The 18,226-nt window shown below is 51.3% G+C and overlaps 1 protein-coding gene across 1 annotated transcript in view; it reads left to right on the top strand.

Annotated features, from left to right (window-relative positions):
- Nucleotides 1–16,396, top strand: part of ITGA3 (integrin subunit alpha 3) — a 28,672-nt gene extending 12,276 nt beyond the window's left edge. Inside the window, exons 7-27 of the mRNA XM_018064902.1 lie at nucleotides 73–280; nucleotides 737–933; nucleotides 3,034–3,122; nucleotides 3,248–3,384; nucleotides 3,553–3,639; nucleotides 4,544–4,611; nucleotides 4,685–4,821; nucleotides 5,361–5,510; nucleotides 5,610–5,707; nucleotides 5,990–6,137; nucleotides 6,402–6,470; nucleotides 7,042–7,121; nucleotides 7,227–7,304; nucleotides 7,801–7,903; nucleotides 8,011–8,193; nucleotides 8,345–8,464; nucleotides 9,108–9,221; nucleotides 10,145–10,243; nucleotides 13,686–13,811; nucleotides 14,139–14,279; nucleotides 15,011–16,396. Coding sequence (XP_017920391.1) covers nucleotides 73–280; nucleotides 737–933; nucleotides 3,034–3,122; nucleotides 3,248–3,384; nucleotides 3,553–3,639; nucleotides 4,544–4,611; nucleotides 4,685–4,821; nucleotides 5,361–5,510; nucleotides 5,610–5,707; nucleotides 5,990–6,137; nucleotides 6,402–6,470; nucleotides 7,042–7,121; nucleotides 7,227–7,304; nucleotides 7,801–7,903; nucleotides 8,011–8,193; nucleotides 8,345–8,464; nucleotides 9,108–9,221; nucleotides 10,145–10,243; nucleotides 13,686–13,811; nucleotides 14,139–14,249 — 2,402 coding nt within the window. The 3' untranslated portion in view covers nucleotides 14,250–14,279; nucleotides 15,011–16,396. The remainder of the gene's footprint in view (nucleotides 1–72; nucleotides 281–736; nucleotides 934–3,033; nucleotides 3,123–3,247; nucleotides 3,385–3,552; nucleotides 3,640–4,543; nucleotides 4,612–4,684; nucleotides 4,822–5,360; nucleotides 5,511–5,609; nucleotides 5,708–5,989; nucleotides 6,138–6,401; nucleotides 6,471–7,041; nucleotides 7,122–7,226; nucleotides 7,305–7,800; nucleotides 7,904–8,010; nucleotides 8,194–8,344; nucleotides 8,465–9,107; nucleotides 9,222–10,144; nucleotides 10,244–13,685; nucleotides 13,812–14,138; nucleotides 14,280–15,010) is intronic.

Raw genomic sequence — 18,226 nt, 5'->3', positions numbered from 1 at the left:
CTGGGAGATGACCAGAGTACAAGGGGACCAAGCTTACTGGAGTCTCAATTGACCACCTTCCCCCCATCCCAGGCTACACGATGCAGGTGGGCAGTGCCATCCTGCACCCCACAAACATCACCATTGTGACGGGTGCCCCGCGGCACCAACATGTGGGCGCTGTCTTTTTGCTGAGCCAGGAAGCAGGTGGAGACTTGCGGCGGAGGCAGGTGCTGGAGGGCACGCAGGTGGGAGCCTATTTTGGCAGTGCCATTGCCCTGGCAGACCTGAACAATGATGGGTGAGGATCCAGGGACATTTCTCTGGGGCCAGGGAGAATGATGAGGGGGTGGGCTTGCACGAGTGAGGGCAGAGAAATAGAGGTTTGCAACTGTGCGTCTTTTTGCATGCTGTTTGCAGGGATTTACACATCAGTTTTGCATGTTGATTTGCAATCAGACTTTATGGGATTCGGGGTGTTTGCATGTCAGTTTCATGATGCCTGCATCTCACTGTCTGTGCCTGTCATTCATATGGCCCTAGTGGATATGAGCTGTTTGGGTGTGATCTGTGTGTACATGGCTTTTCCACAACCTGTGTTTTCTATCAGATTGGTCACATTGACACTTCCAAGTCCTTCCCACAACCTGTGGCCAGGCATCACTTGTAGAGTTGTGTGCCCTGCCTGGCGCAGTTGTGTCTGCTAAATAACAGTTACGCTGCATGTTCCATCTCCCCCTCCTTCTTTCCTTTGCAGGTGGCAGGACCTCCTGGTGGGTGCCCCCTACTACTTTGAGCGGAAAGAGGAAGTAGGGGGTGCGATTTATATCTTCATGAACCAGGCAGGCACCTCCTTCCCAGACCGCTCCTCCCTCCTTCTTCACGGCCCCAGTCGCTCCGCCTTCGGCTTCTCTGTGGCAAGCATTGGCGACATCAACCAAGACGGATTCCAGGGTATGAGCCAGCACTCCCGCCCCAGCACCCACTGACTGAGAGCCAGCTGCATACCAGGCTTGATAGGGCCCAAAAAGGAGACAGACTCGGGCCCAAGTCTGGGGAGCTCGCAGCAGTGCAGACGGAGCCCCCAGGGGTGAGCTCAGTAGACCTCCTGGAACAGTGGACATACCACTGGGCATCAAAGGCCAGGCTGAGTGTACACAATGGTGGAAACAGAAGGGGCAAAATGTGAGTGTGGTACATTTGGCTGATGTATAGTGGGTATGAGGTGTTCACATCAGAGATGTGGCTGGAGAAGTGGGGTGGGGGTGGGGTGGACACACTGAAAACCAGGCAGCAAAGCTAGGGTTTATGCTTGGGTTATGGTAGAGGGGTGTCCTACCATTTGAGGGCAGAGGTGTGACATGATAGCTTGGTACCCTGAAAGATGATTTTGGAGGGAGATGTGGGCTGGATGGAGGTGAGGAGCAAGGCTAGGGATATTAAAATCAAGAATATAATATTACCTATGGCTGATTCATGTTGATGTATGGTAGAAACCAATACAATATCAAAAAGCAATTATCCTGGTGGCTCAGATGGTAAAGCATCTGCTTGCAACATGGGAGACCCTGGGTCAGAAAGATTCCCTGGAGAAGGAAATTGCAACCCACTCCAGTACTCTTGCCTGGAAAATTCCATGGACTGAGGAGCCTGTTAGGCTACAGTCCATGGGGTCACAAAGAGTCGGACATGACTGAGCGACTTCACTTTCACTTTCATCCTCCAATTAAAAATTTAAAAAAGAATATACTATTACTGTACCAGGTGTGGAACTTCCCTGGTGGTCCAGTGGTTAAGAATCCATCTTGCAATGCAGGCAACATGGATTCAGTCCCTGGTCAGAGAACTAAGATCATGCTGAGGGGCAACTAAGCCCGCATGTCACAACTAGAGAACCTGCATTCTGCAACTAACACCTGATGCAACCAAATTAAGAAATAAATATTTTTTTAATATATATATATAGTATACCAGGTGTGGATGTTAAGCATAGGGACACAGTAGAAATTCTGGATATAGGGGATGCCAATTACTATTATGCTGGACTTGGAGACCAATCAGACCTTGCATGTCAAGGAGAGGGATAAACCAAGGAGTTTAGCTTGGTTGCCTTGGGAGCGCCTGGCTTTTCTGGAAGTCATTTCTCTGACAACCTCAATTTCCCAGAATATATCTGAAAACCAAAAGGAAGGCAGAGGAACCTCTCAAGAGCCAAAATAGGTGCTAGAAAGTTCAGTTAATGAAGCCCAAGCACTTACTGATCGAAGAGTTGCCCGTTGTCACTCAAGACCTACTTATTCTTCCTTTGCCTACTTTTCCTACAAGCTTGACTTGCTAATTACCTAGGCCATATCAGATCAAAAGCAGCAAACTAGAAAGATTAAGAAGACAAAACATCTTGGAGTTATTTTGTGGAAATAATGGTTAGAATTTAACAAGAAAAGTTATAGTGTTGTGATGAAAATCCCAGCCCCCACTGTTAGACAGACATAGGCTCAAATAGCCTCTTCTCTACTCATTAGCTGTCCGACTTTGAGTTTTCTGAGCCTATTTCCTCATCTGTGAAGTGGGGATGGTATTACCTACTGCCAGCACTCTCGTGAGAACTGGATGAGATGAGTGTTTGAGAACTATCTGGCCAAGTCCCAAATGGGGAACACCTGCTTTTGTGAGCCTCCTCTTAAATATCATGAGAAGAACCAGGTGTCTGGAGGGGTGGTTGACAGGGGAGAAGGAAGGCACAGTAATAAGGGAAAACAATAGCCAGTGGTCAGGAATCTGGGGTCTAGACCTGCTGGAGACATTAACTTGCTGTGTGATTTTGGTAAGTCACTTCCCTCTCCTGGACCGAATTTCCCATATATAAAAGGAGGCAATTGGGTGTCTAATGGTCCCAGTTTTAATCCTAAGTCACAGAACTCTGTTCCCTGATGCTCTGAGCACTGCTTGACAGGGAGGTCATGCCATGCTGGGCTCTGTGGCCTGGAGCATAGGACTGGAAAACCATGGGGCCCATAGTACCCGGGGTGACCCTAAACTGTCTCTCTTTCCCAGACATTGCTGTGGGAGCCCCCTTCGAGGGCTCGGGCAAAGTGTACATCTACCACGGCAGCTCCAGGGGGCTCCTCAGACAGCCCCAGCAGGTACAGACGGCCAGGGACAGAGGCACCTTCTTCCTTTTCCTCACGCACTCCTGCCTATTCCCCATGGGCCCCACTCTCTGGAACCTTCCCCAGAGCCTGTCCCCACTACCTCCCCCTGCCCCCAGGTAATCCATGGAGAGCAGCTGGGACTGCCTGGCTTAGCCACGTTTGGCTACTCCCTGAGTGGGCAGATGGATGTAGATGAGAACTTCTACCCAGACCTGCTGGTGGGGAGCCTGTCAGACCGCATCGTGCTGCTGAGGTAAGCCAGGGCAGTGGTGGATGGGGGCCTCTCTCTTCCTTCCCTGTCTGAACGGAGCCCCAGCTCTGTCCACCGTCAGAATCAGGTCCATACAAGCCTGAGCCCTGACCCTGCCCTGCCCTGCCCTGGGGCAGGCCTGAGGCACTGATGTCTGATTTTCCTATGCAGGGCCCGGCCTGTCATCAACATCCTCCACAAGACCTTGGTAGCCAGGCCATCCATACTGGACCCTGCGTTCTGCACGGCCACCTCCTGGTGAGACCCTCTGGCTCTAGTCTGCCTATTCATTCCTCCTGATGTTTGGGAAGCCCGGGAGGGACCCTGGCTTTCAAAACCCTTCCCTGGCAACTCCTGATACCCCACCATTAAAGGGTTGATTCTTGGGAAAGCATTGCCCTCACCACTCAACCTCATTAAAGAGCAAAATTCCTTGCTAATGGGTGAACAGTGTGGGTGTGGGTGGGGGGGGCGGGGAGCAGGTAGGGCATGGTGGTTGGAGCTCTGGTCTGCTTGGTTCAGATTCCAGCTTTGCCCACTGCAATGGTAGGGATGGGCTCTAGGGAGTGGTAATATTAATAACCAATTCACAGAAACTAACACAACACTGTAAAGCAACTATACTCCAGTAAAAAAATTTTTTTAATTAAAAAAATATAATCAATTTAAGGGTTGTTGTGATAATCAAATGAGGTAATGTACAAAAAGCCCTTAGCATGGTGCTCTGTAAATCCTAAGTGCTCAAAAAACATAGTTGCTAAGATGGTTGCAATAATGACAGTGATGACCCCAAGGTCTATTAGTGAATGAGGATAATGGATCAGAAAGCTGAGGGAGATGGAGTAGGGAAGCAGCGGGTGGTGGGGAAAGAGATCTGGACTGGGGATCCTGCCCAAGACGAGGCTGGGCCAACACTTGGCTTCAGGCAACTCCTTTAGTCTCAGGACCTCAGTTTCCCCATTGGTGCCCTCTAACCCTGTTTGCTATGGCCTGAAGACACCAGGGACACCCCAGCCCAGCTCTGTGGACTCCTTAGTTTTGTCTCTGCCTTTCCCCCAAAGACCATGTTTCCTCTTGCCCAGTAAAGGGGGTGAGAGCTGGGACCTGGGTATCTGGGTTCCACTGTGACCTGACCCTCCTGTATGTCCCCCACCCCCAACAGTGTGCAGGTGGAGCTGTGCTTTGCTTATAACCAGAGTGCAGGGAACCCCAACTACAGGCGGAACATCAGTGAGTACTGGGCTGTAGGGCGAGGAGGGGCACACTCACCTGGTCACTTGCTGACCAGCCTGTGCACCCACAGCCCTGGCCTACACGCTGGAGGCTGACCGGGACCGCCGCCCACCTCGACTCCACTTTGCACGCAGCCAGTCAGCTGTCTTCCACGGCTTCTTCTCCATGCCTGAGATGCGCTGCCAGACGCTGGAGCTGCTCCTGATGGTGAGGGAGGGGTGAGGGGCGGTACATTGACTCCATGGTCCCAGGAGAGTCCTCGAAGTCAAGGGTGAGGGAATGAGTTCTCTCCAGAGACAGAGGTGGTGGATTGGCCTGGAAGGTAAGTGGAGGCTACAGTGCACAGCATCCAGCCCACAGTAGAGAACAGAAACCTTTGGAGCAGGGATGGGGGCCAAAGAGAAGTATGTGAGATTCTTAGCTCGTCCCTGGGGAAAAGGCATCCAGAAGCAAGGACAAGCTCAGGCTCTCTCTGGGACATCAGAGTGAAAAGGGAAGACTCAACTTGGGGACCCCAGGAATGGGAGGCTCAATCTTCCTCCAGAGGAGTCTCTGGAGAGGAGGAGCCACATCTTACCAAAGCAGGTCAATTTGGTGAGCAGACCAGAGGGGTTTCAGCCTTACAGGGGTTTTTAGGGTTGAGGGAGAGGGGCACAGCTCCTCCCTAGAGCCTTAGGTTTGTATGAGGATACAACTTTGTTTGGAGGGCAGTGCAGAGCTGGGTTCAGTTGACCTTCCTTTCCCAGGACAACGTCCGCGACAAACTCCGACCCATCATCATCTCCATGAACTACTCTTTACCTTTGCGGTTGCCTGATCGCCCCCAACTGGGGCTTGGGTCCCTGGATGCCTACCCGGTCCTCAACCAAGCGCAGGCTCTGCAGAACCACACGGAGGTGGGTGGGGCCGGGGCCGGGGCCGGGGCGGGGCCGGAAGGGCACGGGCCTAGAGAGCTATGGATGATGTGGGCCCTTCACAATTCCCGCCACCCCCAGGTACAGTTCCAGAAGGAATGCGGGCAGGACAACAGGTGCGACAGCAATTTACAGATGCGGGCGGCCTTCGTGTCTGAGCTGGGGCAGCGGCTGAGCAGGTGCGCTCTGGGCGGGGCTGGTTGGCCAAGGTGGGCCAGACTTCATTGGCCATCAGGAGTTGAGGGGCGGGGCCCTATTGGTCGGAAAGAGTGGAGAGAACTGTTGAGACCTAAGGAGAGGGGTCTCACAGAGAAGCAAGTCGGAGAGGAGGGACCTTAATTAGCCAAGAACTATAAGATTGGCCTTCCCTGGCCAGAAAAGGGGCTTTCTTCCGAGGGGCGGAGCCTAACAGGTTGGGGCGGGGCTTTGGGCTCAGTCTGGGGCTGCTCCTTCCCTCTCAGGCTCCAGTACGGGAGAGACCTCCGAAAACTGCTCCTGAGCATCAACGTGACCAACACCCCAAGCCGGAAGCGGGCTGGGGAAGATGCCCACGAGGCGCTCCTCACCCTGGAAGTGCCTCCCACCCTGCTGCTGTCCTCAGTGCGCCCCGTGAGTACCCTCTGCTTCCTCAGAGCCCAGCCACGACCCAGTGCGTCCTTTGTACATGTCATGTACATGTGTTGTTATTTGCCACGTGTCCCCCCACCCCCCACCCTAGTCCTCTGGGCTGGGCTTCCTCAGGTGCCTCCAACGTCTCTGTTGCTAGGGGAACCCAGTGCTCAAGCCTCGAGGGCTTCAGGCCCTCTGCCACAGGAGAGGGCTGGGCCAAGCCTTAGTCTGACCACTTAGATCTGATTTGTCTTCTTTCTTCAGCCTGGAGCCTGCCAAGCCAATGAGACCATCGTTTGTGAGCTGGGGAACCCCTTTAAACGGAACCAGAGGGTGAGTGCCCGACTGTACTCTCCCAGGGCTGTGGGTCCAAGGCTCCTCCTCTGATGAGTTCCTCATCCTCCCTCTGCCTGCCTGCTTCCCAGGCTTCCTTGAATCAAAGAGCTAGAGTTGGGGAGGAGGGGTGCAGTAGGGGCTGGGGAGAGACCCAGAGACAGGAAGATGGAGCCACTAGGGAGCTATGCACAAAGCTAGAGCAGGTGGAGGCGAGGAAACTGATTTTGCTGAGCACCTGCTGCGTGCCAGACCCTGAGTCCAGTTCTTTAATATATTTCTCACAACCTTCTGAGGAAGTTGGTGCTGATTTACAGAAAGGAAACATAGGCTTAGCAAGCTTGAGTGATTGCTCAAGGTCGTGCAGCTCAGAAGTATTGAGCTACATGAACTATTACTAACAGAAAAGACTGGGAAGAGGGAAGCAGATGAGGCTAGGAAGGTGGAAGAGTGGAGACAGGTGGGAGGTAGAGACCAGAGAGGCAACTCCCTAGCACAGCACTCAGCCCCTCTCTTCCCCATGGCATCACCCCTGCCTGGCCTCAAGCAACCTCTCTTGCCCTTATGGCAGATGGAGCTACTCATTGCTTTCGAGGTCATCGGAGTGACCCTACACACAAGGGAACTCCAGGCGCAGCTGCAGCTCTCCACGTGAGTGACCTCAGGAAGCCAGTCTGTATGGGGATTGAGGTATCCTGGGTGCCCCCCAGCCTCGGCTGACATAGTCCTCCCCTACCCTCTGTATTCCTTCCTCAGGTCAAGTCACCAGGATGACCTACGGCCCATGACCCTGCCTCTGCTGGTGGACTACACACTCCAGGCCTCACTCAGCATGTGGGTACCGCCCTGAACCTCAGCCTGCTGAGGAGCCTGGGCCTCCCTTCCCTAAGGTGTCTCTCAGGCTCCTCTGACACACCTTCTTGGCCTGGTATCCTCAACATCACTGTCGTTGTTGTTACTATTATTGTTGTCCTTGCAGAGCAGCTAGCAGTGGAGGAATCAGCAACTTTGGGTGAAGGTGTTGGTGTGTCCCTGCCATTTCATGAGAGCCCATTGTGCTAATGATTTTATATACATCATCTCATTGTCTTCTCACAATGGCCCCATGATACAGTGACCCCACTTAAGAGATTAACCTTACTTTACAGTTGAAGAAACTGAGGCTAGAGAGGATAAATTATTTGCTCGAGGCTTTACAGCTAGTAAATGCTAGAGCTGGGGTTTGCCTCAGGTCTGCTTGATGTCAGAGGAGCTGTAGTTAACCTTGGTACCCACCCCCTGCAAGGGCCCCTACTGTCCCCTGTCACTCTAGCGTCTTTCTCACCCCCAGGGTGAATCACCGGCTACAAAGCTTCTTTGGGGGGACAGTGATGGGTGAGTCTGGCATGAAAACTGTGGAAGATGTGGGAAGCCCTCTCAAGTACGAGTTCCAGGTAAAGGGACCTTTGGGTCCAGGGTCAGAGGGTGTGAGGATTGGGGGTTGGTGAGACAGAGGTGGTTTCCCAGGAGAAAGTAGCCATGACATCCCTTGTCCTCACAGGTGGGCCCAATGGGTGAAGGGCTGGCAGCCCTGGGGACCCTGGTCCTGGGGCTGGAGTGGCCCTATGAAGTCAGCAATGGCAAGTGGCTGCTGTACCCCACGGAGATCACTGTCCGTGGCAATGGATCCTGGCACTGCCAGCCACCTGGAGACCTTATCAACCCTCTCAACCTCACTCTCTCTGTAAGGACACCAGGCAGAGCGTTCACTTGTGGCCCATTTGCTTTGCTAGCTGCAGAGCAGAAAGGCCAACATTTTCCTCTCCCTGCCCTTTCCTCCTCTCCTCTCCTCACCTCTGCTTCTTCCACCAGTAAATCGCCTCTACCCTCTTCAGGTTCCTGGGGACAGGCCGCCAGCTCCACAGCGCAGGCGGCGACAACTGGACCCAGGAGGCCAAGGCCCCCCACCTGTCACTCTGGCTGCTGCCAAAAAGGCCAAGTCTGAGATCCAATTGGTGAGTGGCCAGGGCAGGGTTGGGGGGAGTATGCCCACCCATCATAAGGTGAGTGGGCACCTCGAGACATACGAAGCAAGATAGGTGCTACTCTCCGGGAGACCCCAGTCTGATGTGGTGATGTGGCCCTTGCCTTGTGCTGGGGAGCAGCCAATACGGTGAGCCAAAAGCACAGACACTGATTCTATTCCCAGGACCCCCAACCTTGGGGGTGTTATAGCTGTTCAAAGCTTTGGACACTAGAACTAGGGATGGGGAGACACAAAATGAAGACAGGGTGCAGGGCGCCCTCTGTCGGAAGGGAGCGGGGAACAGGCCTGTGCAGCAAGGTGAAGTCTAGCTGGGTGGAGAGGGAGGGGTAGCCTCCAGGGGAGGAAGCCCAGTGTGGGAAGGTGGTGTTCAGGATTGGGCGCCGTGTACATGAACAGGGACCAGATTTCCTGTTTTCCATGTCGCCGGCATCTATATATGCATGGTCCAAAGAATGTGCCTTAAGCACATATATGCAGGGTTGGCGGGGAATGTGCTTGAGTGAAGGGACAGGCCCCTTCAGTTTCAACCATAGTTGGGACAAAGCCTAGAGCAAAGTCTGGAGAATCTAGAGACCCAGACTGTCTGGGTCTGTGTTCCCTGCCTATCTCAGAGCTGTGGCAGTGACCACACCCACTGTGTGTGGCTGGAGTGCCCCATCCCTGATGCCCCTGTCATCACCAACGTGACCATCCAGGCACGAGTATGGAACAGCACCTTCATCGAGGTCAGTGCCGGTCTCAACTGCCACCCACCTCGGGCTGGGAGAGCAACAGGGAGAGGGTGAGGCCAGACTACACGTGTGTGCCTGAGTGTTGTTGGTGACTGCATGGAGATGGAGGCATGCTGGGTTATGCACCTGTTACTGTGTGCCCTGTCAGAGTTAGTCTGTGCATCCATGTGTGGACATGACATCATTTTGTCTCCACATCTCCCGTGTCTGTTATTCTGTTGTGTATCCATTACTTTCTCACCTCTCTGTGCTACCCCATGCTGCTCCTTTCCCCTGGATGCCAGCTCCCATCTGTTACCTCTGCATGTGAACTCCAGTTCAGCCTTCACAGTCTCCCTCAGAGACCACCAGCAAGATCTTTTCTGATTTTTTAGCCAACAATGACCTCTCCCGTCTAGACTCTCACAGAACTTTCTCTGAAGCCACACATGCCACTTAGCACACTCTGCTCTGGGTTGCAGTGCCAGCCAACCTAGACCAAACTTCTTCTGTGAATGACTAGATTAAACATCTCTTTTCAGCTCTGTGGGCCACGTGCTTTCTGTTGTAGGTACTCAATTCTGCATTGTAGCAGACAGCTACAGACAGTAGCTACTACAGACAGTACGCTAGTGAATGGGCGTGTCTGTGTGCCAGAAATACTTTATACAAAAGCAGCTCCTGGGCCAGATTTAGCCCGCAGTCCAGACCTAGACTGTGACCTTCACTGTCCCTGCTGTCCCCAGCATCCAGCATAGGACCTGACACAGAGATGAATGAATGATGTGCATTCGTGTGTAGAGGAGAGGCCTGGTGACAGGTCCTTTGGAGTGCTGTTTAAAGATGCTCTGTGGAGGGAGAGTGTCCCGGGGGCTGGTCAGGAAGGAGGCTCAGAGGGACTTCAGCTGCTCCTTTTGACTCATCATGCCCCTCTCCAGGATTACAGAGACTTTGACCGAGTCAGGGTAGCCAGCTGGGCCACCCTGTTCCTCCGAACCAGCGTCCCCACCATCAACATGGAGAATAAGACAGTGCGGGTGAGTGAGCGCGTTAAGCAGACAGCAGAACCTGGCCAGGGCAAGGGAGTGCAGGGTATCTTTTCAGAGCACTTCCACATACTTTAGCTATTTGGTCTCAGTCTTGGCAGCACACTGGAGTCCCCTGGAGGACTGCTAGTTTCTGGACTACACCCCTAAGTGATGAATTCTGAGTCTGTCGAGGTGGGACCCCAGTATTGGTATGTTTAAAAGTACCCCCAGAGATTCTACTGTGCAGCCAGGGTTGAGAACCTCTACTTGGGCTCATTTGATCTGCGTGTAAAGATGTTGCATTTCTGTGAAAACCTGAAACAAAGTTCCCAAACTTGATTCTAAGATATATATGGAAAAATAAATACCACAAAATGGCTATAATTTGTTATGAAAAGGTTAGAAGGGATATGTATAGGAGGTGAATGATGGGTTGATTAAATACATTACCATACATTTCCTAAAATAAATTAAGATAGCAGAGGAAGGGAGATCAATGGAACAGAATAGGAATTTACTTTTATTATACAGATAGCATTTTAATAAGGAGAAAAATATAGATGATTAAGTAGTATTGGGAGAACATATTTGGAAAGTAAAGACAAACCCCTGCCTCACACCATAAACAAAAACATATTTGAGTTAGATTAAATATTTAAATGTAGGAAATAAAACCTAATATGCCAGAAGAAAATTCAGGAAATACTTTAATAATATTCTTTAATTATTGGGAGAGGGAGTTATTTTATTAAACCCAGAAATCACGAACAAAATTTGAAAAATTCAACTCTGAAATTTTAAATCTGTATACAGCAAAAGAGATGGTAAAGAAACTAAGAGGGCAAAAGACTTATTACTGTTTTAAAAGTTTATAGCAGGGGTACTCTTTCTACCCCCTTCTGATGTCTATGTCAGAAGCTTTCTCTATCTCCTTTATACTTTAATAAAACTTTATTACACAAAAGCTCTGAGCGATCAAGCCTTGTCTGTGGCCCCAGATTGAATTCTTCTCCTCCAGAGGCCAAGAATCCTGGCGTCTTTGCATGGTTCAACAACTTTTCAAATCTGCCTGCTATGCAGGAGACCTGAGTTCGATTCCTGGGTTGGGAAGATCCCCTGGAGAAGGAAATGGCAATCCACTCCAGCATTCTTGCCTGGAAAATCCCATGGACAGAGAAGCTTGGCGGGTTACAGTCCATGGGGTCTCAAGAGTCAGACACGACTTAGCAACTAAATCACCAAACCACCATAGACAGTTAATTTACAACAAAGGAGCAAAGAATGGAGAAAGGACAGTCTTTTCAATAAGTGGCGCTGAGAATACTGGACAGCCACATGCAACAGAGTGAAACTGTGACACCAGCCTATGGCAGAAAGTGAAGAGGAGCTAAAGAGCCTCTTGACGAAAGTGAAAGAGGAGAGTGAACAGGTTGGCTTAAAGCTCCAACACTCAGAAAACTAAGATCATGGCATCCAGTCCCATCACTTCATGGGAAGTAGATGGGGAAACAGTGGAAGCAGTGTCAGACTTTATTTTTGGGGCTCCAAAATCACTGCAAATGGTGACTGCAGCCATGAAATTAAAAGACGCTTACTCCTTGGAAGGAAAGTTATGACAAACCTAGATAGCATATTCAAAAGCAGAGACATTACTTTGCCGACTAAGGTCCGTCTAGTCAAGGCTATGGTTTTTCCAGTGGTCATGTATGGATGTGAGAGTTGGACTGTGAAGAAAGCTGAGTGTCGAAGAATTGATGCTTTTGAACTGTGGTGTTGGAAAAGACTCTTGAGAGTCCCTTGGACTGCAAGGAGATACAGCCAGTCCATTCTAAAGGAGATCAGTCCTGGGAAGCTCCAATGCTTTGGCCAAGGAAAAAAAAAAGTTTATAGCATATATGACAGAATATTGATAGACGTTTTTAATATGTAAAGAGAAAGGGTGGCATACATAGGCATTGTACGTATTGGTGAAATATAACAGCAATAAGATTTTTTTTATATCATATGAGAAAATATTAAAAAGAAGAATCCTGTCTTGTTCTGATAAGGTGGAAGGAAATACTATTGATTGGAATATAAATTGATGGATTCTTTTTAAAGATGAATTTGTCAATATCTATTAAATTTTTAGTTGTATATTTCCTTTGATCTTGTATATGATAATATATCAAGGAGCTAATAGGACAAATTTGCAAACATAAATACATGGGGATATTTTAAAGCGTTGTTTATAATGGCAGAAAATTGGAAACAATCTAAATATCTTTCAGCATGAGATTGGTTCAATAAATTCTGGCACATTTCCTACAATGACGTGCAGTCGTCAGAAGAGATTAGGTTGATCTTTATTAACCAACATCGAAAAATGATGGAAAAGGTAACAGAAGAGTGTGTATAGTACACACAGATCCCATTTATGTGAGAGAAAAAATATATATGTTTAATATATACATTTAAAAATATGAAATGATAAAAGTAACTTTTTAAGAAATCATGTACAGTCAGAAAAATATTTTTCTATAAATAAATATATATGCAGGGGCTTCCCTGGTGGTCCAGTGGCTAGGCCTCTGCACTCCCAATGCAGGGGGCCCGGATTTGATCCTTGGCCAGGGAACAAGATCCCACATGCAGCAATTAAGACCCAGCACAGCCAAATAAGTAAATATTAAACACACACAAAGGAAGGTTAAAATATATATATGTGTATATATATGCAAAATATGTACAATAACTATATTATAAAACCTGTAATATAATAATATTATTTATATATATATATCTTCATTGTAGGGGAAGAAAAAATGCTACTATATGCTATGCATTCTATTTTTTTTGTAAATATTTGTGGAAGGGTTGCTCTATACCAGGTATTTCTCAAAGCAGTTTACTCATATTAAACACATTTAATCCTCCCGGCAACCTATGATACAGATATTATTAGCATATTCCCTATTTCACAGATGAACAAAAGAAAGGTTAAGTAACTTGCCCAAGGTCACACAGCTAGTGAATAACATAGTTAGGACTTGAACCGAGGTAGTCTGGCTCCGGAACCCATACTTTAGGCTGCCCTACTATACTATGGAGTAGGCATTACGATCCTCTTATCAGAGAGCATGAAATGGAGATTCAGAGAGGTGAAATTACTTGTCCAAGGTCCCACAGCTTGTGAAGGATGGAGCTGGTATCCAAGCCTGGATGTGTGGGTCACAAACCAGACTCTAGGCTGCCTCCCAGACCTGAGATCTTGGTGTCTGCCTCTAGGAGAAAGGAGAGGACAGAGGAATCTGCGCCTGTCAATGGGCTGGCAGGGGCTTTTCCAGTCCCTGTGTGCCCCCTACAGGCAATAAATCAAACAGCAGGGTTCTGGGTCCAGCTGAAACAGGAAGGATGAGCTCAGGGCCTAAGGGGGTAGACACATGGCTGAGCCCCTTCTCACCCCTTCCAGTTTTCTGTGGACATTGACTCTGACCTGGTGGAGGAGCTGCCGGCTGAGATCGAGCTGTGGCTGGTGCTTGTGGCTGTGAGTGCCGGGCTGCTGCTGCTGGGGCTGATCATCCTCTTGCTGTGGAAGGTTAGAACACCCAGCCCGCCACTGGGACTCCCACTCTGGGACCCCCTGCCAGCAGACCCTCATCAACTCTCCCTTCATCTCATTCCATCTCACCCCACCCATCACCCAAGTCCTCCCCACTTTCTCTCCAGCTCCCAGTCCTGGGTTAACGGGGGACTTGCAAGCCGGAAAGGGGAACCAGGAGCTCTGGCTCCTGCCACATCACAAAGCTGGGGCTGGGAACCAGGCATCCAGGCTCCCCAGCCCTAAGCCCCAGTTCATGAGTGCTGCTGGCAAGGACCCCCCAGCTCCCCCTGATGGCCCCTCCCCACCTCCTCCCCTCCGCAGTGCGGCTTCTTCAAGCGAGCCCGCACTCGCGCCCTGTATGAAGCTAAGAGGCAGAAGGCGGAGATGAAGAGCCAGCCGTCAGAGACAGAGAGGCTGACGGAAGACTACTGAGGGGGGCAGCCCCCACCCCGGCCCAGCTGGGTAACGCGGCCTCCGGGCCCTCTTCCCCAAGCCCCCAGCTGGCTGGGGCCTCTGACTCTCTCCTGTCTGCTCCTCTTCCTTTATGGGCCCTCTCTGCACTCCACTCTGTCTCCAGCACCACCTCCAAAGAGCAGGTCACTGCCAGTCTCCCCTCCACATCCTCGGAGAGCCCGGGGTGTCTGCTCTCACCAGCCTCCCCACTGAATCCTTCAAGAGCGAGCCATAAACCCTCCCTGTGCCCCTTATGCTTTCTGGGGATTGGAAAGGGTCAAGGCTAGGCCCCATGTTTGTAGGCCACAAGACAGACTTCAGAGCGATTCCATACTGCCATCCCCACCTCCAGAGAAGGAGGGGACTAGTAGAGCCCTTCTTCCTGGGAACCAGCACTTTTCCTCTTGGGACCCTCTTGGGCTGACAAACTGACCCCTCCCGACCTTGTGGTCACTGTAGATCCCCACCCCTCCTAGCCATTCCATCTGCAATCTAGGCGACTGCCCCTCTGACTCCATCTGCCTCTCCCTCTCCTCTCTGCTTTCCTCAGCTCCTCCTTCCTCTGGGGTCTGGGGTGGGGAACCTTGTCCTCTTCGTCTCAGGGCAGGGAGATGGCATTGTGTTTGGGTAGGGGTCCTGGCTTTGAGGACCTCCTGGTGAGGAAGGAAGGGACTGGGCCTATCTTCCCGCTGGTGTAAATGCTGGCTTCTGAGGGCCTCCCTCTTCTCCCCCTCCTCCAGTGTGATTTCTTTAAGCGGACCCGCTATTACCGGATCATGCCCAAGTACCACGCGGTGAGGATCCGGGAGGAGGAGCGCTACCCACCTCCAGGGAGCACCCTGCCCACCAAGAAGCACTGGGTGACCAGCTGGCAGACTCGGGGCCAATACTACTGACATCCTCCCTGATCGCACCCTGCTCCTCCAGTGTCCTCTTCTTCTATTTATCATAATTTAAGCCCCAACAGACCCCAGGGGCTGCTGCCTCTGGCTGGCACCAGCAGGCTCGGGCACACACACCTTTCAAGTGCATGCATGTGCTATGTGGCCATGGCCGTCTCCCTGAAGGAAGGCTGGGGCTGTGGCCCGTGCACTGCTGAGCACTGCAGCCCTGTGCCCTGGTCACGTATGAGCACATGGGGGCCCCACTGCTTGTGGACTGTGCTTGTGCACCCCGAATGGTGCACGGCCATGCGTGTCCCAGCCTTTACCAGTGCCAAAACCAAGCCAAAGGCCTTCTGCCAGAGCCAGGAGGAAGAGGCCCCCAGTGTGGTGACCCTTCCTCTGTTCACACTGGACCCCTCATGAGCCATAGGCACTGGATTGACCCTGACCTCGAGATGAAAACTACTGACAAGGAGCAGCCCACAGACCCCCAGTGGAGCTCTCAGCAACCATGGCAGAGAGTGGGGAGCCTGCCTGAGGGTGTTCAAGGAGGTGTTCAAAGGGCCCGGCGTGCTCAGACCAAGAGCAGAATGAACTAGAAGGAAGGTCCCCAGGGTGGCTCTCTTTCATGAATTGCTGGGAAAACCTCTGAACTCAGCCATGGCATTACGCGCACCCGTAGGAAGCGCAGCCTGAGGACACAGAGGTGGACATGCTGCTAGGCAGCCGGGACAGGCTGTGCTGGGACCACTCTGGGAGCATGAGGGCATCCTCAATAGAGTGGGGACCAGTCCTGGGCCACGGAGATGATGGACGGATACAGAGCAGATACCACTTCTCACCCACGTTACCATCCTGACCTTGAGGCCTGGAGGGATCTCCCCGCGATCACAGAGGAGCGACACTTGAATGTAGAACAGGGAGGAAGCCCCATCACGGCCCATCGGCCAGACCCTACTCTGCCCTCACTGACCGTGGGTTGGAGACCTGGAAGTGGAAGCTCTTGGCGCTCTTTGGCTTTTGGAGCCAGTTTAGCTTTGCCGTCTCACCTGTGGCCCGTTCTAGAAGTTGAGCTGTTTCCAGAAAACCTCTCCTGACCCCGGCCTGTTGGCAGGTCCCCTCCTCAGCCCCTCCCCCCTTTCATGGTACTGTAGCAGGGGAGCTCCTTCCCCCTCCTTGTGCCTTCTTTGTATATAGGCTTCTCACGGCAACCAGTAAAGAGCCCCCTGTTTGTACACACTGCATCTGCCTCCATCTACCCCCACGTCTTACCAACACCATTCCATCTGATGGATCATGATACCTAGGTGATCCCTAGGTGGACAGAGCCAGGCTCAGGGCTCTGAGAGGTTGGGAGGGTGAAGCTCTATGGCAGAGATAACAGCTCCTGTTCTCAGGGGTGCCCCAGACTTCAGGGATGGTCACTGTCCCATAACTGAGATTCAGAACATCAGGTGAGGAAAGGCCCTGAGTAGACTGTATGGAATCCAAAGCAGCTTCTTGGTGGACACTGTGCCATCCTGGGGAAGGAGTGTGAGTAGAGGCGGTGGTGTGCAGGGTCTGGAAGAGGCAGGAAGCTACTCTGCTGTAGAAGCAGGTAGTCCTGGCTAATGATAGAGTGAAGCTGTGTGCACAGATGGAGAGCTGAGAGCCCTCATCTGGTGGCTACCTTCAGATAAGAGCCTGGTTACTGCCTCAGTTTCCCCACAACCAGACCTAGATACCATGATGAGTAGATCAGATGGTGAACCTGTGACCCAAGGGTGGAAAAACTGAAAAGTCCTAGTGTCCACTCCCTAGCTCTGGGAGGGAGAACCGGGAGCCCTGGCCTGCAGCAGCTCTTCCAGACACACTTCTGACCTGAGCTCACAGGCGCAGAGTTGGGTTGAGCTCTCTGCTGCCTCCTCTGGCTAAGGCTGTGGACTGTGCTTGTGTACCCTGAATGGTGCGTGGACACGCGTGTCCCAGCCTCTGCTAGTGCCAAAACCAAGCCTCAGACGTGGGAGATGGAGCAAGGCTGCTTACCCTGTGAGTTCTCTGTCCTAAATTCTGTCACAAGTCCTTCTGTTAATTGTTCCCAAGGACCTTTGACAAGAAGTATTAGTTGCTTAGTCATGTCCAACTCTTTGCGACCCCTTGGACTGTAGCCCGCCAGGCTCCTTTGTCCATGGGATTTCCCAGGCAAGAATACCAGAGTGGGTTGCCACTTCCTTCTCCAGGAGATCTTCCCAGGGATTGAACCTGGGTCTCCTGCATTGCAGGCAGACTTTTTACCATCTGAGTCACCAGGGAAGCCTTTTTGACAAGAAAGCTGGAAATTACTGCTCAGAAAAGCCTAGAGGCAGATCTTCAATTCAGCTTCAGCTGCCTCAGGTGGCCCCCTGTGGCAGCTGTCTGCCCTCTACCCTCTCTATGAGAGCCCACTGCCTCACTTTCAATGCTGGGATTTGTCACTGATTGACAGTGAAATGGTCTAGTTCCTCCAAGAAAACCCCAGCCCCTACCCACAACTTCCAGGACCAGTAACCAGAGACCTCAGTTTGTTCTCCAAATCTGGGTTATTCTCTACGTCAGAAAAAACACACATGTAGGTTGTCAAAGCCTAGCTCAAGTTGATCAGAGTTCAGTCCAGCCTGGTCCAGTCCTTTGCCACCACTGAAGAATGAAGTGGGATCTATATATCGCTTTGACCAGTGCACAGGCCCAGCCCCCATCTCCTGGGAGCACTTGTTTGGATGAAAACATACCATCTGTCACACACACACTTGTGAAAGTAAGTAGACATTTTCAGGACTGTTTCAGCTACACTTTCATGAAAGAAACATACTGGCAGAGATCCAGCAATGCCCACTTTATAGAAAAGAACCCTGTATTATGCCAAGTTTATTGAGTTCCTTGGAGCTGCAGTACCTCCAGACACTTTAAAAGAAGTGTCTTGGCTCTTGTATCAGTTAAAAAAAAAAACCCATCAGATGATTCTCCCTCTCCTGGGCACAGGGCTGGATTGCACTTCCTAGGTCCTCCTGGTTGGATGATGCCATTCTGGCCAATGAGTTGTCAGCCGGAGGGGAG

The sequence above is a fragment of the Capra hircus genome, chromosome 19 (assembly GCF_001704415.2).
Source record: "Capra hircus breed San Clemente chromosome 19, ASM170441v1, whole genome shotgun sequence".
NCBI lineage: Eukaryota > Metazoa > Chordata > Mammalia > Artiodactyla > Bovidae > Capra > Capra hircus.
Note: the sequence above shows the minus strand (reverse complement) of the source record. Positions and strands in the feature narration are given on the sequence as shown.